At 34.3% G+C, this 25049-nt stretch overlaps 1 protein-coding gene across 2 annotated transcripts; it reads left to right on the top strand.

Annotated features, from left to right (window-relative positions):
• Window positions 1-413: 413 nt before the first annotated feature.
• Window positions 414-24786, top strand: LOC129257419 (sperm-associated microtubule inner protein 4-like). Of its 2 annotated transcripts, XM_054895734.2 has the most exons (9): window positions 414-1338; window positions 8341-8520; window positions 12029-12100; window positions 12497-12526; window positions 12982-13175; window positions 13570-13655; window positions 13828-14091; window positions 20666-20821; window positions 21220-24786. In XM_054895734.2, the coding sequence occupies exons 1-9, from the start codon at window positions 1172-1174 to the stop codon at window positions 22465-22467; spliced, it is 2397 nt and encodes a 798-aa protein (XP_054751709.1). In that variant the 5' UTR covers window positions 414-1171; the 3' UTR covers window positions 22468-24786. The 2 variants fall into 2 exon arrangements, with proteins under 2 accessions (XP_054751709.1, XP_054751710.1); XM_054895735.2 differs by lacking the exons at window positions 414-1338; window positions 8341-8520 and adding an exon at window positions 10433-10916.
• Window positions 24787-25049: the final 263 nt, after the last annotated feature.

The raw sequence follows: 25049 nt of genomic DNA, 5'->3' as shown, positions 1-25049 counted from the left end.
TCTCTCAAGTAGATATTCTTACCATAAACTTGATTTCCTGCTTAAATGTCTTTGTAATTTGATATTAGTTTTAAGATAATATTTTTCAAACGATTTCACATACATTGTCAGTTTGTCTGAGTCCGAAATAATAAATAAAATAATCCGAGCGCCAGGCTGCCCACCTTATATCAATACACCCCCCCCCCCCCCCCCGGTTCATGAGCTATTATCAGTCAGGCGTAACCAATGAAAGTCATCTCTATAACAACCGTCTATTATCTTGTATTTATCAAAGAGTTACACATCACTACATCTCTGTTCTTTTTTGCTGATAAACTATTGTACTCCATATCGATTTTAAATATTCAAGGCCAGGCTACATTGTAAAGGCAAACCCCTGTGTGATAATGAATGCATGTACCGAGCAGCGTGAGTCGTTCGTGTGCAGTGATGTACACACCGCGAAAAGCGTCTGGTCGCCCTGGTTACGCGGAAGTCCCGTATGTTTAACACGACAGCGGTCGTCTGCTAGCGACGTTCGTTTCATCGCTATGTAATTCCCACAGGTGTGAGTTTTCAGCGCGACGCCGTATCACATGTGGTTGTTGATATCGAATTCACCAGTGTGTGTTGAACTGGTTTCACATCCGAACGACATAGTCATGATCCATCTTCTCTGAGAACGGAAAGACTTAACAATCCCCTGCTTGACCTGCAAGCTTGGAAATATTCTTAAATACCGTGGAAACGTCTCTAGTGGAAAGTTATAATTGGTATATTATTCGGATGATCTTGAATATTCATCTTTTAGGATTTCACTGCCGTTCACATCTCACCGGAATATTCTTTTGATTTTGTGTGGATTATCATACATGGGTACATTGTAAACTTGTTTCCATCAATTAATTGCTATTGATAAGTCTGATTTGACATTAACATTTGTGAAACTAACGAAAGTCGTGACTGGTTACCAAACTTATAGGGAACCAACTTCCATTCCTTCTTGTTCGTAATTCTCCAGTACTGTGTGCATAGTCTGGTTCGAGGTATATCATCTCTAGAGCCGAGGCTATTGTTACGAAAGTATGGAGTAACATATTGGATTCATATTGGAAAAAATATTAATCAGCAAAGTCTTCAATATCACATTTTGACCCCTTCAACAAAGATTGACTATAATTAACGCGACATGACGGCCGCTATTAGCATGACCAACCCCGCCTCAGCGGGCCCGCTGGGAGTGGCCCATTATTACCGTGAGCCACAGGGACTTGATACTTTATCAAGGAAATTTCAGTCAAGTGAACTTTTTACGCCATTTCAAGTTCCCCAGAGATCAACAATATCAGTTAGCCGGTAAGCAACAATCCTTTTTACTACGCCCAATAATGTTCATGAATATATGATTATAACAATAAGTGAACATATAAGTGAGTATATACACTTTGTATATAAGTTATAAACTAGAACACGGTGAAGCCTTTGCCAAACCACCGTTAGTATGTAGTAGGTGTAACCTACCTTACATGTAAATAATTTACAACAGTGTCATTTAATTATTCCGTTTCTCGATGTAACAGTCGTGATTCCAATGACCAATCATATCCGAAGTTCAACTTTTGCAAACAAAAATCTGAAGACAAACGATTGTTTTTACAGTTATTAGGACTTTGTTCTTAGATACAGTGTATATAGTTCATTAGTTGCTATGTTCTGGAACCCTTCCACATTAAAAATAATTCGTTATTCAATGAGTTTATTATCATAAACTCCATTAAGTGTATGTTAACTTTCATCAGGCCCTGTATCCCGATCAGTTTGATGCAAGTGTTAATATATTATGAAATATCGTGTTTTCTTCCGAAATTTATTTAATACAAAGTTATTTTTTGAGCAGTTCTTCAAATAGTTTGAATATTTACTTTTGTAATTAATGTAATATTTTTTTGAATGAATTCTATTTGTGTTGGTGTGCCGATCAGTAGGTTAAAATTGCATGTTTTGAAAAAAATAAGTCACATGCAATTTCGTAATTTGTAAGTAAATAATATGGTGTTATAAGGTGGAAACATAAAATAAATTTGATAACATAGTTAATGAAGTTTAAGTTTTCAAATGCTGATATATACCTTGTCCGATTGTAAATAATATCGTGGCTCAATGCCAGAGCCAGACACTGCCTAAAACTTAAACAAAACATTCAAATTTTGAACTACATGAACAATGTTTGATTTCATATTTATTGCTCAAAACTTTGTAAATGTTTCAATGTAACTTTGAAATCTCTTTAAACTCTTTAAAGTACAAACGTAAGTTTATATCGGAAACCCTGTGTAGTATCATTAAAGTCAGTTATTGAATTAAAATGTCACATGCATGCTGAGCAGAGCTGTATCTAATCAATATCATTTCATGTATATAGATCTGATAATTACGATTATCATGAGTTGAGATCTGGAGACAAGAACTCAACAAGCATCATGAAGATATTTGTTGATCAGATACATACATTAACCTCAATTTGACATATTGCCTTGAGTTTGTGTGCAGCTCAAGGACAGGCCCGCAGGCAACACACGCGGCTCAAACAAAACTTTCTTTACACAAGATTACAATTAAATATCGATTGCTATCTCAATTCACGAATCAAGCGCAAAACGGAGAAATTGTGATGTCATTTCGTAGCTATATTTCCCCCACTTCTGAAAATGCTGGTTTATATTAATGATATTATACGCTGTGGTGTGCTTATTCTTTGTAATAATAAGTGGAATTGATATAGGGCGGCTGTAAATGGGGCTATAATTGTGATTATTGCTTGGAGACGCCATCCATAATTGGTTAATATACATTAGATGTGAGTGGTATAGTTGCTTAGCACCGCAGCGACCGGTGCATGTATTATGCAGGAATAAAGATCGAGTTCTCTATATCGAAATGCTCTTCTGCTATCGGATGTGAACAGAACATTAGTTAAAATAACTGGACTGAATTAAAGGCAGAATGCCATATTTTATGTATTATGAACCGTATTTCTGTTCAATTTATATGTTTCTTGCTATTTTCCCCTTAAATTCACTCTTACATAGTATTGGTCAAAAAATGACTGAACTGTTTGTTAGTGAATATAGGCGTCTAAGCTCCCACCGCTCCCCTTTTGAAAATTGTTGAAATTGAAAGAGTATATTCTTTAAACCAATACCTTAGTCCTTGGTCTGACACATGTTATTAACAAAACAATTGTTATTTTTATAAATCCTCGGAGTGTATCCTTAAAGGATTGTTCAAAGTAACCAACATGTTGGTAAATATGATCATGATGATTGTGTCCGATAGATAATAATGGTCAATATCAGCCAAAACTTATTGTAGATTTCAAACAATAATTATACACTTTCCCTCTGGACATTTATACAAACGTTTTAATCAACTGGGAAATGGAAATAATAAGTCTATGGCTGGACGAAGTGGATGATAAACTCGATAATACTAGGAACATGATGTTTTCTGCTTTAAATTTTATTCTTTTTTCACTTGTCTCTCACTTTCCGTTCCATTTGTGTTGTCTTGGAGTAAGTCATACTCAACTTTACATCAAGAAGATATCTTAAAAAACTGTCTTGCATATGTATGTTAATGTATTTTTGAAAATTACTTATCTATTGTGATTACCAAAACACAAGACTGTGCTTTGGTTAATCAAAATTTTGTAAATATTTTTGTTTTATTATACATGTACTTTGTCAACTTTAATTGTTAAAGGTTGTCTTAAAAGTTCACCAGTTCGTAACCATATTCGGTTCCAATAAATTCGTGCAGAGAAATATAATGATGTAATAACAACTTATTAACTACAGGTCGTCTGGTCGTAGGTTTCTTCTTTTAATGATAAGTGGCTAAATTTGCACATACTTTTAGATTTCTGATTTCTAGGAACATTTTCTGAAGCGTACCCGATTCATCAGAAACTCAATTCAATTCAATGTTCAATTCAATTCAATGTTTTATTAAATTCAATGTTCAATTCAATTCAATGTTTTATTCAATTCCAATAAAATCAATACAGAGTATAGAATACAGTAAGAACAAATAAAATGTACAATAATAAGGCAAGAAAATGTAAGGTACATGTAAAACAAATTATACACAGATACAAATGACAATAAAAAGATACAATATTGGAATTGGGTGGTCATAAAAACCTAACAAGGTTTGTTGAGATAACCACCCTTATAAAAATGATATAAGCCACATTGAAATAACAAATTTAGTAAAATGCTAATTTAAGATTAAATTAAATAATTGAAATCCTTTGATAATACATGTACAATTAATATTATAAATATATATAAGTTAAATCACGTTTAACCCGACAAACCCAACACATAAACACACAAAGTCTAATGGTTAAGTCATTTTAGAATTATAATTTTGTATACTATATTAATTTTTATTCGATAACCTTTTCAAAACATGATTTTGCTAGTGTCCTTTACTTTGTAGAGTGCTATTGGAAGGTAAAGGGTTTGTAGATAATTGTGTTTCTATCACAAGAGAATCTACTACCAGATGGCGGTAAATTATGGGCTATAAATTAAGAATTTACTGAAATGATGGGTAAAATGTCTCTTCCGTTTTATGATTACAAATTAAGATAATATTTACTTAGTATATGTTTGACAGGAAAGCTAAACAAGTGATGCAGATGGCATGTTTGTTTTATAATATTATATCTGGTCTACAGACAGTTGGTCTATATATCTGTAGGATGTCTTATACCAAATCGGCTAACACATTCGGTCTAATAACCATTCGGCCTAACTGTCATTCGGTCTACACTCGGTCTAATAGCCACTTAGCATAGTTCTTATTTAGTTTACTGCAATTGTCGGTTCATGAATAGCTCACCTAACCATTAGTGGTGACGAAATTTTTTCTTATGTTTTGAGAAACTTTGTATAAGTACAAATGCCAAAATTCCAAAATATGTTGTAAAATATGGACAGGTAAAATAAAATAAAAATTCAAAAAGATTTTATTTTTATTTACCAATAAATTGAGGAAACACATGTGAGACACATTGACTCGGTCAGCATAATGTTGTCCTTACATTTCAACCTAGTATGCCTATAGGCCCATACATTTGTAGTTTTTTTTTAGTCCCAACTATGTTTTTGTTTACAATGTACGAAGTAATCAAAATTTGGCTAAATCTGTAATTATTTTATAAGTTATATTCACTAGTTATGATTTCAGACAAAAAACACTGTCAAATTTCAATTCGCAATTCACAGAAAACATCATCTGAATTTATTGTGACTATGCATAGTGTTTTTGTCTTTATTCGCTTTTGGACGATGTCATGTTGGTCAGTTGGAGACCCAAGGGGCATTAGTTATAAAGTGCCAAAATCAGTCTCCAAAGAAATCGATAGGTCCCTTTAGTTGGGCAGTGAAGCGATTTATAACAAGACGCAAACATCATAAAGATCCCTATTACGATAATGTTTCTTCTACCTGAAAGAATAGTCTTCTACTACATGGCAACAAGAAAATAAAGGGTGTTTTTCTAGTTGGGTGATTGGTGTCTTAAATAGCCTTGATTGAACATTGGTCAGCGTCTTGTTATTGCGGATAGAGTGTGGTTAGTGCCTCTGAGATGAGACAACGAACGATGAGGTTTGGGGGTCGAGAAGATACCCCAGCAAATGAGAATATTGATCTGAACTGATTTTCTAGATTTCGAACAACATCAAAATGACAATCGAGGCCGAGAGAGACGTAAAAATATGTTGTTATTAGTAAGAGTTACAAAATGGAAAATGTCATTTTCATTTCATTTTCTTCATAGTTTTTATTTTATAAAACCAGCAAACCAGAATAAGATCTAAACTGCATATAGCAGATTGTTGACAACTATTGTGATAAGCTCGGTCGTTTCGCTCTTGTATTTCGAGCATTTTACGTAATCCTGCCCCGATAGAAAAGAAGAAGTCCGAACGGCCTTGTTTGCGTATTGGGTCGCAGAACCGGGGCTGGGGACCGAAGCATCCCTCACCCCTCCACACACACTTTCAAAACCTTTTCCCCGACCCCTGTATATTGTACATAAGTTATAAGGAAATAAATCAAGGTAAATTGTATCGAATGTGTATTGTACTTCATTTCATTGTATATCACCACAAATCCTTATTAAAATATACACTGATAAGAAGATTTACAAGGACAATCGCGAAAATAGTAAGAAACTTACGTTAAGCATTCGATACAGTATATCGTGACAATTGCAAACAGAATCTTAAAAAGAAGGAGAAGACCTCTTTTTAAGATGTATGCAATCGTGATAAGTGTTTTGTATCGGTGTTATTAGTATGACTGAAAGTGGTGAATCTATAATTAATCGGATAACAAGGTATTTGAGTCCCCGCATCTAACACGAGTATTATTATCCCTGTAACTGTTTTGAGTAAAAATATGACATCCAACAAGATATCCTGTCGTTGCCTACATTGTAGATGCCACATGTAATATTGCAAATGAAAAAGGCGATGACGTCACACACTTTACTTTGTATTCTATCGTAATGAAATCTGAAATATTTCGATTTGTAGACTTGACAATAAAAAACTGTCATTTGAACCATAATAGGTCGAAAGAATGACAATCCACATGAATACATTGTGGAATAAAATAATTGAACTTCATATCATTTCATAGGGTGAGAGTGTGACGTCATTGGTTCCTTATGGTTTGCAAACATCCTCTGTTGTGCATAACGGGGGGGGGAGTAAGCGAAACGGGGGGGGGGTAAGCGAAACTTTGAAATGCCAAAATTTTCTTTCTTGACATCCGATTTACATCCGAATTTTCAGTATCATATTTTATCTACTTGCTCATGGGATTTACTTACCGTTATAAGTGTGCTTGATTATTTTTACTCCGTCTAAATAATTTCTCCCGGGTCAAACTCTGTACGATATGATATGGTCATGCAGAATAGTTATTGAGCAATCGTGACGACTAATTAGTAGACCGACAAAGCATGTTCAATTGATCTCTGTAGAGTTCAAAATGCAATCATATTAAACCGATGGTAATGACCATAATTTGGGGCCATTACACAAATTAAGAACGATATTTGTTCCAAAGTGCATATATTGCAAAAACATAGCAACATAACTGAGCTGATTATATGACCCGTGTGCCAATCCTTACGGGTATTTTTGTTTTCTAAACTTGTGATTATTTTAATGTGTTAATCTTAGTCATTTTCATTAAATATCATTCTATATCCGTTTTCCCTTTCTTCATTGCTACATCGTTATATTATAATGGCAATTTGAGCAACCTTGATTAGCCAAATAAAAAATCTTAATGATAACAATGATCATGATATTTATAGCGCATTTCAGATTTGAAAGGGGTCTCAACGCGCTTTACATTTCGAAAAGACTTCTTCTGTATTTCCGATTTTTTTTTTTGGGGGGTGTAGTTTTCTGTTAGATTTAGATTTGTTTATTTCCGTTAAAAAATCGAAGTAACCGTGTAAATACATGTCCAAAATAATACATACTCAAATTAATACATACAGTTCAATGACATTTCATAACAAATATTGAAGATATTGATATTACCTGCTTTCTCCCTTGTCTTTGCAGGAGCCCTGCCTCTAAAAGGTCTATCGTCTATGCTGGCTCCCCCAAATTCTTATTTTCTCCCGTTAATGTTTTTCTGTATTTGTACCTTAATTACTCATGAAAATATACTTGTACCTATTACTTGATATAAGGTGATTTCTTGTTTATGTGTTTTCAATGACAATTTGAAATGAATAGCATTTAAGAGCAGATGAACCATTCTTAAATTGGGGTGTTGTATTCTTTCGGTTGCGAATAACAATAAAGCCCGTATTTTAATAAAAGCTGTGTGCAGTCAAAAATCCATCTACATTTTTTTTTCTTTTGCGAAGATGGAATCTGGTCTTGTAAAATCTTTTTATGTTCTTGTGAAGAGTAAAATCTGTATGGCAAACTCAAACACTTCTTGAGCAAACACTTACATGTCTTCCCTGACAATAAAAAACACTTGAGTGGATTCTTGTTGTTAATTCCACTGTACCTGTTGTATATTGCAAGTCAACAGCATCTTCAAAAGTGCAAATAAGATCGGGTGACGACCTGTCTCTTTGATTGTGTCTCCGTTTTATTTGCGCGCCAATTAGAAAGCTTTAGCTACATGTGTAGTGGTCCCAGAGTAATTCTAAATATTTGCGTAGCTGTCATTCCGAGGTGAAGGTATTTCTTATTGTTTTAATAAGTTGATTTTTCATTTGAATTCTTTTTATTATTATTATTTCTAGATATTCACATTATCGGGACGCTCTTGACAAGCACCCCCGTGTCCCGTGGGGTACAGCCCGTGAGTATGGAGGCGAGGGGCCCATCAACCTACCGGATGATCACAGACCGAACAGTGAACCGCCCCCAGCGGTAGAGAAGGGACATCGTCATTTTGGAGCAGGAGTGAATCCGTATCCGAGGTAAGAACTAGAGCTGGATATCGATAGATGTTTTCAAGATAAATCCTTTAGATGATAATTTCTAAAATATTCAAAAAATGTGATATACAAAATACTTCACATTTCATTAGCAGAGATGATTAATGATACAAAATTAATTATTTGAAACAAGGTTCTCCTAAAAATATCGCGAAAATTCGGCTAAACTCGGCAGACAATAACGATGGTCGCATTGATCTAATCCCATTGAATGTGGTTACAAAAACAATCATATGACAAAGAGATCTTATGAAAATTGTTGTGATTGGCATAAGCACTGAAATGGAACGGAGAAAAGTTGAAATTTCTCCAGAAGTGCTGAATTCTAAAGGATTTTTTTTAATTTGATTTTGATGTCACAAAAAGGATACTACCAACTCTAGTTTGCTAATGATGCAATGAAATATTGTCGTGTTTTCCACTCTTAATTGATGTCATGTGCATGATAATCACTAACCATAACGAGCTCGTATCGCAGATCTTCATACTGAATGGTAAGTAATATTGATCTATGAAATCACAGTCATCCTCTCTGTTGCCATGGTTACCTTACTCTACCACTTAATTTACATTTATCCGATTTCCTTTACTACAAATTGAAATAGTTTTTTATGAACGTGAGTTAAAAAAATCAAATACCATGACGCAATTTCTAAAGCCGGGGTGCATCAACTAACACATGCTAACATTTTTTCAGGATATCAAATCAGTTTTACAGAAAGCAATAAATTGTCCTAAGTCAAATCATTCATAAACTCATTCTTTAAACTCAAATTATTCATAAACATATTTTGAAATAAAATAAACATGCCTTTCATGCAAGTTGATACAAGGGTTCTTAGAAAAATGGAAGTATTGTTAAAATGTTCTGAAAATAAAGTTGGCCTATTGTTTGGAAGGTTGAATTAATAATATTGAAATATATGTCTTCTTAAATAATGATTGTGTACATCTTCAACAGTGTTCAATAGTATATTAATTTAGTACGGTGCGATTAAAATTCTTTCGACAAAATTCAAAGGAGCTCTCAATATCTAAGTATTGCGTCGATTCCGTTGCACCGAAATCACTCCATCTTTATTTATTTGCCACAGTATAGGTGTAAAATTATCGTAGAAACCTATTGATTTTTGCGAAGAATTATAAAGTTAAACTCATGAATTTCGTAGATAACGTAAGAGAAAATAAGAATTTAGACGTAACTCGAAAGGGGTGACTGTTTATCAACCATTTTTTAAATTCCCTTTTGCCTCTTTTTACTTTTATTGAAGGTCATTTTAACATTTATTATCTCTTCGTTCCTGGTTTCGTTTTGTTTTAATCGAAATTTCAATTAATGTGATATGGTAAATGTTCTTTTGGTACTGGTTACAGTTTCGAGAAGACATGCACACGATCTAGGTCTTGGTATAATTATTCCAGCGGCCCATCTCCATGGTCAGTCAGATCAAAATTAAAGTGATAAAGTGTTCCACGATGATAGATGCAGTGGCTTGTAATCATTTGTCATTTCAATAAATTCTGTCCAGAAAAAAGAACAATTATTTGTGTTTGCATTTTCATAAATTTGATAAATCATTCACGTTGATTTTTATCCGACTGTTTCTATGCGGTTATTTAGCAGGTGGCTCAGTTCCTTCGTTAATATTATATTACATTATCTTACTGTAAACATCAATAATTTTGTAGTTGACGCTCCCTAATACGCCTACTGTCCTCCTCTTAACGATAAAAGCTCGCTTAGACATCTTTCAATATTGATTTCTATTCAGTCTTCCCATTCTTGGGAGTCACCCATCCTATACACGACAATACCAAATCGAAGTCATGACCCCCTGCTTGATCGCATGCAGGGGGTATTATACAGCCGGCTGTTTTGCATATCTCCCTAGCGATATTCATGAGCGTCACCGGCTTCCGTGTTTCGAGACCGTCAACAAAAAGAAATCTGTGCGTGCGGTCGGGATCGGAGGCGAGGCGAGGGGTAATGCTGTTACCCCTACGTTCGTCCCACAAACTGGTAGTGGTGGTAGCAGAATAAACGTGGACGGTTCGAAGTGTACACTTTTGTGTTGTTGAATCCTGTTAAGTTGATATTGTCGATCTGATGTAGTTTGATTTGGATTAATGGCCGATTTATGGCCATCATAAACCACTATTGACCGTTTCTACAGTGATTGTCAAGTTTGTTGTGAAATTTTCTGCCAGTTTTTCTTGGACTTTGCTCTCTTTCCGCTTGTGGTATTTGACCATCTTGTCACCATGACTTCATTACTACCAGCACTCCCGAGGACCTACCCTCATCTTCAACAAGTTAAAATGAAAGAAGAGATCGAGAAGAAAAAATTATTTGTTAAACTGCACCCTCTCTACTACACGTAAGAAATGTCATTTTGACTCAATTAAGTTACTGGGAATGTATCTATCAAGGGTTATATAAAAAAACGTTTCACAGTTTGGTTAAATTGCACCTTTGTTTACAAATAGGAGAGGTTATGTTTGTACAAGACCTCTTGATTAGATTTCAATTGTGACTTCCATTTGTAATCATTTGACACTAATCTAATAATAGTAAGGACTAGTAGAAAATTATTGCAAACATAAAAACCAGTGTCAACAGGGTATTTTTTTTTTAATAATCAACGTCTTATATGGGATTCGCCTGACGTAAAGTTTATGTAGATGAACTCAACCTCAGAGAATTGTAACTTTTAGCGGCCATAACTTAGGGGTGCTTCCAAAGAATAATAAAATCATAAGAAAATGTAATGAAAAGACTTACTGGAATTTAATCAAGTACGTTGCCGTGTCAGTGTATATGTATATTATATTTTGCTATCGGCGTATGTAATTACACACAGTAAAAACGCTGTTTAAGATTTTATACAACGCTGTTTACTATATGAACCTTACAGTATTTGTTTAACCGTTTAAACAATCATGTTTAATTTATTGACGATTAGATATTGAAAATTAAAATTTGTTGCTTAAGATTTAAACACTTGTTTAAACTTTTTAAACAATTACTGTAAGGTTCATATAGTAAACAGCGTTGTATAATTTTTTTTTTACTGTGTAGGAGGCCCCTTGGTACCATACAAGACAGTCTCCAAACCAATTTGGTCCATATAGGCTACATATATTAAGATAAACACGTGTTCATATACTGAAAGTGAATTCACAAATAATAAAAACAAACCAAACTACATTCATGTTTTGGATTGTAAATATCAACATAATAAATTATGAACATACACACAAAAAAATTATTCTTCATAAATCATAATAGGACAAAATTAATTATGTAATTTTGACGACCAGGTAATTGCATCATGGTATTTTCACTTTCCAACCTATGTTTACTATCCCGACACAATATAATTTTGAAAAAATAGTGGTAAAAGAGATTGTTTCCATGGCAACTGAGGGTGCGTGTGCATTGTATATGTTTGTTTTCTATCTTTCATTTCCTTCATATCTATATATCTAGAGGGATCCCCATCGACCAATACTACGACCTTACACTGCTCAAGAGAAGTAACATCAGATCAAACGATCAATTGTAAGTATTTATTTTTTATTATACTTTTGTAATCCCATAGCTGCATTTCCCCTTTTGTCAACCATTTCAAGACATAGGACAATTTTACTGAGATTGATATAGATAAAAGAAATGGAAATATTTGAATGTATAAAAGACTCGGAAGATGCCGAATAAAACGTAATTTTATCAGCAATTGGTATAATTATTCACTTTCATTCCCTTTTTTCATTTTGTTACTTGAAACGAGATTCTTTATAAAATCATTCACAAAAGTTCTTTTGAAATAATTGATAACTCAATATTTTTTTATAATCAAATGAAATGATTAAAGTTGATGTTAATTGAGTTGATGTTAATTGAGAAAAAAATGAAGTATCTCTAAATTCATTCATATTTCACTCTTATTTTTCATAGATTACCAAGGCCAACAGAGGTTGATATGACGTAAGTATCTGAACATAATTTATGAACGTTTTTCTCCTACTTTCCCTACTGCCCCTGAGAATATAAACCTTTATCATAAAAGTGTCATATTGATATTCTGACAAATAACCTGATAGATTTTACTGTGTAATTCTTGTTTATGTATACATCTGCTTATACTGGATATGACGCTGTAATTAGATTACGAGACTAAATTTATTCTGAAAATATATACGTTAGAATTTTACTCCTTTCAATGTCTGATCATAAACATTTCTTAGAAAGATTCCAAGAGTCTAAAATGAATATTCTTTAAAAACGAACTTTGGGGAGAAATATTAAGCTCATATTACTTCAAAATAGTTTGCTTGTTATTTGGTCAATATTCTTAAAAATATATGGTTCTCGCAGAGACATTGATATTTTTTCCACTGTCTATTGATTCTTATTCTCCCCTTTTCTTTAAATATATCCAGCAAGCTTTCGATAGACAAGCCATTCCCTGCCGAACACCCCTACAGTTCTCACATGTCTCGATTCGCTATGTTCCCAAGCTTCGCATCTACCCCTGACGACTATAAGACAGGGGAAGCTGCCAGACAGCAGCAGCCTCTTCACCCAGAGATCCCTGCCAATCCAAACGATATCACCATCAACTACAAGAGCAAGGGTAAGTTCATCTTTAGCAGCAATCAAATTTTTATATGAATTAATAAAAACTTGTGAAAAGATGAGTATCTGTTATGGGCACACTCACACCGTCGAAACTGACTTCAGGCAGACCAAAGCTACTTTACGTTATTATCAATGTCAACACCATCGGTCGGTTGGGGGGGGGGGGAGGGGGTTAGACAGTAGCATAAAAGTAGTGGTACCTACGATTTTGAGTTCGAAAATAAACAGCTCACGGTTTCTTATGGAATCAGATACATGACTTAGTGTGCCACTAATATTATCCAAGTTACATAATGCACTCGTAATCTATACACTTTCATTCATATATGAAGCATTTATTTATGGTACATATTGGTACTAAACTTCTATCTTCTATTTTTTTAATACAGGAGCCCGCGATCGAGTTGAAACCGAACACATTCCTCTAGACTCACAGAAGAAAGCCCTCTCCTGGCCTGGTGATACATTCTTCCAGGTAAATAATTTAATCATTTTTTCAGAACATACCATTTCACAAATTATCTCGATTTAGCTCATGATTAATCGAAACAATTTGGGGATGAAACTATGATGGATTTTTCATTGAATTTGGTTAACTGTAACCATCTAATCTTCAAAATTATATTGTCTCTTTTTAATGATTGCAGAACAAGAAAACGCCTACCAGTGGACAGCAGCAGTTCTATCCAATCCCCCCGAAGGCGGTCCTCCCAAACCACGCCCCTCGTAAGCTAGACCACACCCTCAACCCACGTACAGCCAACGCCCTTCGAAACGTGGAAAGATCTCAGTGGACGACGACGTATAACCGCGCCCATACCGGCTACGGCCCCGCCAACGCCCTCGCCCTGGATAACCTCGAAGATAAACTAGAGATGGAGAAGAAACTTAGAATTGAAGATCATAGTTTGGTAGGTATCTGAGAGATTTTTGGGGGGAATTACAAATTGAAACATAAAAAAAAAAACATGAATAATTCATATAAAATAATATGAAGATGTAAGGGCAGAAGAGAACAAACTTATACCATGATGATGACTAAATTATTAAAAATTATGATTGCTAATGTCATCAAATTTCATATAAGTAAGAACTTTTAAAAATATTTGACAGTTCCATAACAATGTAAACTATGTATCATAAAGTTAACACTGTAATGTTGCCATATTTTTGTTGTAATATAAGTTTCAATTATCTGTTGAAAGTTATATTGACATAATGAGTTGAATGATAATAATGATATCACCGCATGGTATTTTTATTAATTATCTGTTTTTATTCATGTTCTTGATTTCTTTTTAATCGATGTCGATGATCAACATAATTATGTGTAGCCTTCACATTTGAATTCAACTAATTATCTCATTTCAGTTTCATGTATTTTATGTTGTATAATTCATGTAACCAAAGTTTCTTGATCTCATGATGACATGAAATCAGGAAAGTTTGGTGATATATTTTATGTTTTGATATATTCATGTTTTTATATACTATGCTTTCATGAATGTTCTGATATGCTAACAGTTAACACTTCGTAATTATCACCACAAGTATATTAAATCAATTTTTAAATCCCTCTCCTTCTCAACAGCCCGTCCAGCGATGCCTACCTTTATTACGTCACGGAGTTCAGAGGTCACATTGGAATAAAGAATTCCTTCCGCCTTCCCCAAGATGAACATTTAAAAAAATTATATGTTGTTAAGATATAGTTATATCCATGCCATGTGAAGTATTGCCCACAGTTATTTATTCGAACCATTGTTTTGATATAAACATTATATCGTAACTGGGAAAGTGTAGAGGAAAATTACGCTATTCCATTGTATTCCATTCCACTGCTGAAGCAGGGGTAATAATATCCAATGTCATTATTATATTGTGATGTACGCTATGCAAGAATAGTATATTCATATTTCTATAATAATCATTAGGTTCGTTCATTGAAACTAATATTAGTCTTAATTGGACTATACTAAACAGACGACTAAACCTTCCAAAAAAGAAGTAACAATATATCTTTGTTCATGTTTTCTCAAAAAGTGAGGGGGCAGACCGATACCCCCTCAGTCCCCCAATTCCGCTGCCCCTACATAGTACTGCGCTGGTCTCGTATCCACTGTGTTTCAAACTATTGTACAAAAATGTTAACTTGTTTCGTGCTTGCAATAAATGATGAAAATCAAGCTGCAAGATTTGAAGTCATTTGGGTATCAAAGAAAAAGGCAAAATGTGCTGCAATTTATTGATTTATACCGGTAGAAGAAAGCAGGTGTGATCCGTCCATAGCTTATTATAACCTGCATGCTTGAAAAGGACTTTGTTATAAATAATGTTTTCAGTATTATGATTTTAGAAAATAATATTATATTAGTGTTTGAGGATTCCGTCCAGAAGCAATAAAGTGTGATAATTATTTTACTTAATTCTTAAAAGATAAATAGTTTTTTTTTGCTTATTTGTTTTTGATTAGTTTTGATAACTAATTTTATTCATGATAACTGATATGTGACGGTTTATTTTTAAACTAGATTAGTTTTAAATTTTATTATGTTCTGGTTGTTATACCAGTTTTATCTCACCAAAGCAATGTCTTTCAATTGTAAAATAAATTAGAAAATTGATTCGGTATTCAAGTTTTATCAGACGATTACCAGTTTCAAGTTTGAATATAGAAATTAGATTAATATTTTGGAAGTTTTGGTTTCTTTACTAATTCTATTTAGTCATTATACGTTTAGATTTTGGATTCTGGTGACTTTCTGGTATTTTGGTGGTATTTGGTACTGTCTATCGGCTGTTTAGTGGCCCGTTTGTCATTTTCCTTTTTTACTAAAATATTCTATGCTATTGAATAATATTAAGGTTTCCTGTACACATCTGTATGCATTCTTTATAGGATTCTTTTTATCTATTCATATTTATTTAATTGCGCTATAAACATGATAAACAGAAGTTTGAATTCATGTTACTGTTCGTGAAATGTGAATTCTTCATTAGCTGTCGATCAAAGCTCAATACCAATAGTATTCCAAGATGATTAATATTCCATTCTGTTGACACTGTGACAATCAGGATATTAATTAATTTGAGAATATTGGTTACCCTTTTTTAAAGTGCGATTTACAATGTGCTTTTATTTGTAGTTAGAATAATGTATATGTTTATTGCAATAAAGTTTGTTTACTCCGTCATCACATTTCTATTACTCATTTTCATATATTGTAGATCAGATTAAGGATGTTTTATTTATTATGCAAATATTTTCAAAATTTAATAAGCATGAATAATATAGATTCGCCAAGTCAGGACATAACAATATTGATTAATATGCATATAAGTTGTATAAAAATATGGACAAAGAAACTCAAGATTAATGAAGATTGTGAGAAAGAATGAAGAACACGTAGCTTGTGTATCATTAGAGTCCCTGGTTGGGTTAAATTTATCTTGTAATTTTTCAAAAGTAGAAAGGGAAATATATGAGGGCAATCTGAATAGAACACCATAGAGGGGGTTGGTATTAATTGCAGGGGCGGAAATCTCTCCCAAAAGGTAGGGGGACAAGGGAAAATTTGACAAGCAAAAAAAAAATGAAAGGTCATTTAGACCAAAATAAATTTGACAAGCAAAAAAAAAAAAAAGGTTATCACCCCAAAAGTAACGTCATCTCGTCCAAAATACATGTTTCATTTCGATTTTGAATGATGTATTTCTTTTCATTACAAATACCAAAAATAGTAGGGGGACATTTGATATTGTGTCCCCCCTACTATTTTGAGTAAGGGGGGGGCCTAATAAAATCAGTGTAAACGATATTGGAGAAAGATAGAGATGACACAAGGACGACAGAGAAATTAGAATACGAGGTAGCCAACAATAAACAGCTTATCAACAACAAACGATGGAATTTTCATTCATAAAAACCCTTACAAATATAAAAATTGTTTAGTAAGTTTTTGTGTGAGAGATGCGAAAATAAAGTTAACATACAATAAACAAATACCTATCTAAAATAGAACATAGGATGGTTATCCAAGTAAGAAATAACGTACAAATTCATGTCTTACTTTTTTATTATTGGAATAATTTCATACAGAATATAAATCATATTTTGCATAATGTGCTAATACTAGGGGAGAACACAAAATATTGATGTTATTTCAATTATTTATACATCAAGATAAAGATGATTGAATATAGCACCATTCTACATTATTTGAGAAAAATCATATGTTTTCGTACTCTTACACCATGTACACCAATGAGACAGGCCGGCCTTTCTATCTTCATAACAGGAAAAATGAATGACTTTAATGCCTGCCGACATCACTCCCTATTGAAAAATCAAAATATAATGGCTACTTTATTGGAAATCGATAATTGTCCATTGTGTATGTCATGTTAACACTTTCACATACATGACAGTCTTTATCAATTCAGACGATAGATCCGTACCGAAATCGATCATGCTTTGGTTGCTAAGTGCCGTTTCTTGGCAACTGCAGCGGTGGTTCATTTTAGCCACGCTCACTATGGGAGCTGTGTGCAGCTGGCCTGTCGAAATGCTTAATATTCTACCGAGGATTTTATCATAATACACTGAAACGAATATAAAAAAATATAAAAGTAGTATTTCTATCATTCTTATCCTCATTTTGAAATATTAGCAAGGAGGGAAGACGAAATATTTTGAAAATGCGATACAATTTCACTAAAACATCACACTCTTAAAAAAAAAACAATATCAAAGAAAAATGTATTGTTATATTAGTATATGCTCATGCATAGAGGCATTTAAGAATATCATATCTATAACACGGGATGTTACTATTGTACAATTTACAGCATGTGAGACATTAAATCGTGCACTAAACTCCGACAAACATTATAAATTACAGTGGTTTGAAATGAATCAAGATCCAGGCTGTGAATTAATATTTCCCAGTTGAATCTTGAATCTTTATCTTAAATATAAATCTAAAAATTATCATTCAAATCATTCAAATATTGAAACTTTGGATTAATTTCTTTAAGGATTTGATAGTTAAATCTAATTCAGGTATTGAGCTGCATGGTCACATCCAATCTGAATTCATTATATGTCTATTTACTGTATATAAAATTAAAGTGTAGGATAGGAGGCTGGCTATTGCTGTATTCACACCAACGAAACTGACTTCAGACCGATCAAATCTATTACGATATTCATGATATTACCAATGGCACGCCATCGGTCAGTTTGGAGTCAGCTTCGATTAGAAAGGTGCAGTACTATACTAGTACTAAAGACGGGATAGTGTTTGCTTAAAGTATTTCTCCTCGAACGAGAGGAAAGCAAATAGAAGTGAAGATGTTTATTATTTGTTTTGGAATGTGTGATAAAGTTGAAATCACCTAAAGGCCTGCTTCAACTGAACTGAAGATGAATATCAAACATGGGACATGGGAATCTGTGGTTTTTTTTTTTTTTTACGTGGGAAAGAGACTGAAAAACTTGACGATGTATTAGATTGCAGTAATATATATTTTGTTTTTCATGAAAATTATATCGATTACAAGTCATTACAGTCATTATTTCTTCTTTCTACATTATATGATAATAAGGATATAATATCATAGATTTACAGAGCGCATATATATTTTTGAACTGCGCCCCGCTAATCTAAAAACATTTTTTTTGGACAAGTGATTTTTTTTTTACCGCAAATCGTATCCTATTTCACATGTGGATTCATTGTCATAGTTATTTTACATCAGTGATACATGAACATGAAATATGAAATTATAATTTCATTTAAAATTATGATGATATACATCTAGCCATTGATAGATATGACATGAGATCAGGAATGGATTCAGAATTGACTAGAGACAGAGAGGGGAGTGTCCATGAATCCAATTTGACAAGCAAAAAAGATGTTATTACCACTAACGGAGAACATTATTTTCAAAGTTTAAAAAGCAAAGGAAATACTGTAGGGGGAGGAAATGCCCGGAGACTCCCCCCCCCCCATGCAGATCCGCACCAGTATGAAAGCCAGCATAACACATTATTATGAAACATGGAACACAAACTTTATCGGCTCACACATTGATTTTTTTTTAAGAAAGCGAATGATTTACCTCACTGATCAAAACAACTTATTTAGGCCTACTGAAGTTTTTTTTCCTGAGGGGCTTTTCCTAAAAGGACATTTCGGATATTTCATATCGACAAATTATCCTTTATCCGGCAGTTAATATAGCAACAATGCTTTTTAGCCAATAAAAATAGAGGAAAGTTGTCGGGTCCTAAAGCTTTAAGAACGGCTGGTGAACCCTTCTTACGCGCTAAACAATTGCCAATTCAATATACCATTTACAACAAGAAAGGATCACCAGTCGTTCTTAAGTCGCTCTTAACTTACCAACAGCTTTATGAAACGGCCCCTGCATGGAGACATAGTGTGAAGGTATTGCATACTGATATGAAACTTATGAATTGAACTACGGTTAAATAATAATTCGTTGCTATATCAGGTCAACACTTTACAAGCCTTTGTTGTGTTAACAATAATTATAATAATGATTATTTTGAATTTCTCGTATTCTAGAGCTTTATTCGTTTACTTAATTTACTGTCAACATGATTTTAAAACCGAAAATTCTGTTCGCAGATATTTTCTGGGAGGGGGCAAGACGCAAATAAATTTTCAAAGAAAGACGGAAGCGAGAGCGCCTTTGCATTTTCTTAAGTGAAATTAAAGGATTTCGTGCACACTTAAGGTGAATTTATTGAAAGTTTTCATTTACAAAATGTTAGTTTTCAAAATTTCTCGGGGCAACTGCCCCCTTCCCCCGATGCGCAGAACCAGTATGGAACCTACACTGTATTGTGTGTTCTTGCTTTTCAGATGTAAGAAGAAATCACATCGTGGGCAATTAAAATATGCCATTTATTTTATTAATTCTGACTGCTTTTATCCTTTACATCTTAACAGGGTATTTGCAAGAATGAGCAGTCATAGTTTTCATCATCTATTTTTTTAACATCATGTTTTTTAATAAGCGTGACGGGACAATTTGTTAGCATCATTTAATCATTCAATTTCTTTCCCAAGTGCAGAAGATACTGCTGGAAGTTGAAAGGTCTTTCTTCGAGTATATGTTTCTTTGGAAGACGCAACATAATCACCTAAATGACTTAATGAAGTTATTTTTTCGTATAATATTGTTTTACAGATACAGGTTGGCAGGGAGCATCATTCACTTCAGATAATGAATAAACATTGGAGAAATAGCCATAAAATCTTAATCTTGATTGCTTACGCGACAGCAGAGAATAATTCCCATGATGCTATGGGATGCAGACTTTTCTTGCTTACTTAATTTAGAAGGCATTTTTAAAGCCCTGATACCCGAGTTCTGTGTCAATGCGGAAATGTTAATAATTTGTTCTTTTTATTAATGTTTGATTTATTTTCTGCTTTAATCTGTATACAGAAACCTCGGAGCTACCCCACCTTCATGCCACCACGCCCGCTAGAAGGTCGAATCTCTCGTCTTATTGGACCTAATCAGATGGTACGATGTGTGGTCAAAGATGGAAGGATCCTCTACGTCCCCTACTACCCCAAGATTGACATCGAAATGGACAAGGTGAGACTCTCAAAGTTTCTCGAATTATTCATTAACATTTTTATTTTTACATCTTTGGAATAAAATCTGCCCTTTTTGGAACTTAACATGCATAAAATGGCAAAATATTTCCCCAGTAAATATTTAGATAAAACACCAATAGATTTTGCGTCACGGAAGAGAAACCATCTAAAGCGAATTCAATCTCCGTCACTTTATACTGAGTAGTCTTATTCAGGAGAGGTGCTACAGGGGGCAGAGGCAGTCGCCCCTATGATTTTTTTCTTCATGTGAAGAGAGGGAGAGAAATGGGAAGAAAATGGAAAGAAAAAAAGGAAGATAGCAAAAATGGTAGCCATCTGCTTTAATTCAGTCGCTTTATCGCATTGACCGATTGATTTCAATTCTATTTTGTGCAGGTTCGTGAGCATGAAAACCTACCAACAGAGACAACAGAACAGTTCCAGGATCCAGCCTTGACGCAGCAATGGAAACGTCTTCAGGCTGCCCAGCATCCTGATGGCCACATCAGCAAGATCGAGGAGAAGAAACGTGAGGCGGCCGAGAATGCAGACCCAGCCAATACTCTACCAATCGGCGACAACAGCTACAAACCAGTAGAGAAGGTCAAAGAATCCACCTACCTACAGGAAATGGCTGTTAACCGCCGAGCAGAGATCGAAGATATGGCGCAGAAGTCTCGTTGGAAGCAAGCGGAACTCCAAGAGCATCACCACGACCTGTCTGAACTGAAGAGAAAGGTGGACTACACGACGCCCTCTCTGCAGAAGTCCGTCTATTATGACAATCTGCACAAGATCTACACCACCAAGCCACCATTCTACTACGACGGTGATAATCCGTATGAATATGACTATGTAACGCCATGGGACTATCACAAGACGTCAGCCATGACCGATCAATATAAGATCGAGTCCCATGTTGCTAAGATCCGAGAGAAGGTGCAGGAGAAGATGGACGCGCAGTTCCCTGGTATTCCCGGGCGCAATCCCTACGTCATGCCCAAGTACACGCAAGAACAGCTGATGAATGGTCGACCTCGGACTGTTGAAGGTGAGAAGGTTCAGAAGCCTATTCCTCAATCTACCTACGTCTACAGCTACACACCGGAGAATATGAAGACCATCGTGACCCCCGATCAGCCGAGGTTTGATCTCTGGGACGCCACCCGTCCCCTTCCTCAGATCTACAACAGCAACACAACCACGTCATCCTCTGATGACAAGATCGGTAGTCCCTCGAAGCAGGTCTCCATATCGAACACTGTCAAGGTAGCCAATGGCGGGAACGAAGAGCCTCTACGGACGCATGAACAGCAACTGACGAGTCACGAGCAGATGCTACGGACCAGCACAAATGCTCCCACCGAACCCGCCGCCCTCAACCCAGGAAGCAATCCTGTGGTTGATGCACGCCATACCAATCCTGAAGGAAACCGTGATTGGAGGTTTGACTGGTCACCGGGATACCCCTTAGGACCAAGACCCCAAACGACACTCCTGAATCAACAGAACTCTTTCACCAAGACAGGTACCCGCAGGGAATTCAACAACACGTTTCCAGAGACAAACCCTGATCTCCGCGATAACATCTTTGATGGAAAGAAACACGAGTTTCAAGGAGAGAATGCCTTCTCCTGGCACTGAAGGACAAAACCTAACATTAGGAAAAGTGAAATAAAATGAAAGTCAGGGACCTACTCTAGACGATGAAAGCATGTTGGCCTGCGAACGGTTCACAAGATAAAGGCACTTAGAACCTGTATCCTAGTTGCAGAAGGTTTTATTAAACTATGACTCTAGATCTTGGTTTGTGCCTTACGTGACACGTTGGTTAATAGGCTTTCTCAATGTCATCTGAATACGAATACGAAATGTTATAACGACTTTTGAAGTGGATTTTTTTATATTTATAATAAAAGGCAAATAATCATGAAGTGAGTTGATGTGAACTTGGTATATTTCCACAACTCGGCCTGAGCAGATATTACGTATAGGTTGTGAATTATAATGGTTTGTTATGATCAGCCAAAGTAATTACTAAGTGCTAAATTCTTATCAATTTTGCTACAATAACCATATTTGTATCCTCTTACTTTTATTTCCCTCTCTTTCTACCTCATGTTTCTTTGTATATCCTATATCATCATCATCTCCCTGTCTGTCTTTCTAGTTCCTATAATTTATAAGAGTAAATAAATATATTCAAATCCTAAACACTTAATCAATGTAAGACTCTATGCAATAGTAAATAGTATTATCTCACCTATTGAATTGTATGAGGTTATTGTATATCTATCGAGTTCCGTCCACTATTTTGCAAATATTTTCGAGCAGCTTTTTTCACTTTTAAGTGCATCTTATACTGTATACTATGCATGTATTTATATTTTAAGTTTAACTGCAAATAGATCGTTAAAGTGATTTCTTGCATAGTATACGTTTTTATGTGTATTTCAATTCTTGCAGTCACATGATATCATTCATTGATTATTTACTTGTATATAAAATGAAAATATGATATATAACTAAAGTGATTATAGTCCTTAGATTTTAGTGATCGGAAAGAATGATTACATTATAAAATATCATGTTGATGATTTTTTTTTGCCAATGTAAATTTGATTTAGAAATGTTTAATCAATATTATTGATGAACAGTGTTTTCCTTCTATGGCATTGATCTATGGAATGATTACTATAATTCATTACAAGTCGTGCCAATTGTTTGCAATTATTGTTTTTTAGAAGCTGATCATTGTGCAATGTCACCTCAAGATCTCGTTTTCATGCTTCTTCCGAAATATGCAAAGCGCACTTAAAATCAAATTGACATGAATTAATAATCTTACTTACATTTGATGTGCTATATATTTCTATCAATGTGATAACAGTATTTTAAACTATTGTGTCTTTAGAAACACGATAAATTATTGAATTGGGTTGTTGTGTGCTGAATGCATTATCTTTTTGTGTGGCCAACATCGCATAAATGTAAACGCATGCGAGATTTCAACAAATTCTATCATTTCATCATTGGTTAATTATGTTCGTGTTTTGGAAATCTGCTGACATCATTATATCATTAAAATGATTAATAACATGTTTTAACATGATTCTATTGTGTGTGCCATTTGATTAAATCACGATTTGGTCAATGATGTTGAATAATACCTCATTACCGTCACTTTTCAGCAAAGTGAGCCGTGGAGATACTGATTTCATCATTACAATTTGATTTTGAACGAAAAATCGAACAGACCCTAGCATATGAATCATTGGATAAAATTAATCGTCATCTTCTTTTACATGAAAGAACTAATATTAAACGTCACAAACATCATCCCCAAACTGAATGATTTCACTTCAAATGGGGCAAATGGTCTGAAAAATAAAGTGTCTACATTAATAAGCCCTGTATTAAATGATTGAAAGCCCTCTATGAAAATCACTGAGATCTTGCATAAGATATATTGCAAATATATTCTAAACAATATAAATGAAAAGCGCACTTGAAGCATACTGTACATAACAGTAGAGTGTCTATAAACTGAAAATTGTAGAAAGTCGACAAACCAACTGTTAGAGTACACAATGCAAAATTCCATTTTATGTCCTTGTATTTGCGTTTAAGGTACTGCTTCATGATACTCGTTGAAATACATATTTTACTGTGAAAAGGTAATTAATTCGTAACGTTTGATTCACCGAAGGTATTTTTTTATTCAAATGCAAGACATGTTTTATAACACGCAGCCCAGGTCGAGGCTTTTAAGTATCCCATGGTACTATTTGCTAGGTATATCATCTGTAAATGTTTATCACTTTCTGTACTGCATGCACGACTACACAAATTCACTTCCTTTGATTATGGGATTTCAATAATGTTTAATCTTGTACATGATCTTATGCAATATCTTGTTTTCCTGCACCGATTTGAGCTGCATTAAAATATATCATTGAACGATTCATTTTGGTACGCGTGTCTCTTTGTTGGTTGAAATTCCGACTTTTGTTTTCAAACAATATGTATATCCCCAAAGCAAAATATTATTACAGAGATGAATGAATCTATAAACGAATGAAATAAACCATTCAATTGATTAAAACGAAATAAAGGTGATTGATTCATCAAAATAATGATAAGAAAGATAAAATATGATAGATTGAATGAATCTTATAGAATTATGAATTAAATCTTTTTAGATTATGACAATGGTGGTGGTTGGT

The sequence above is a fragment of the Lytechinus pictus genome, chromosome 3 (assembly GCF_037042905.1).
Source record: "Lytechinus pictus isolate F3 Inbred chromosome 3, Lp3.0, whole genome shotgun sequence".
Taxonomy (NCBI): Eukaryota; Metazoa; Echinodermata; class Echinoidea; order Temnopleuroida; family Toxopneustidae; genus Lytechinus; species Lytechinus pictus.
Note: the sequence above shows the minus strand (reverse complement) of the source record. Positions and strands in the feature narration are given on the sequence as shown.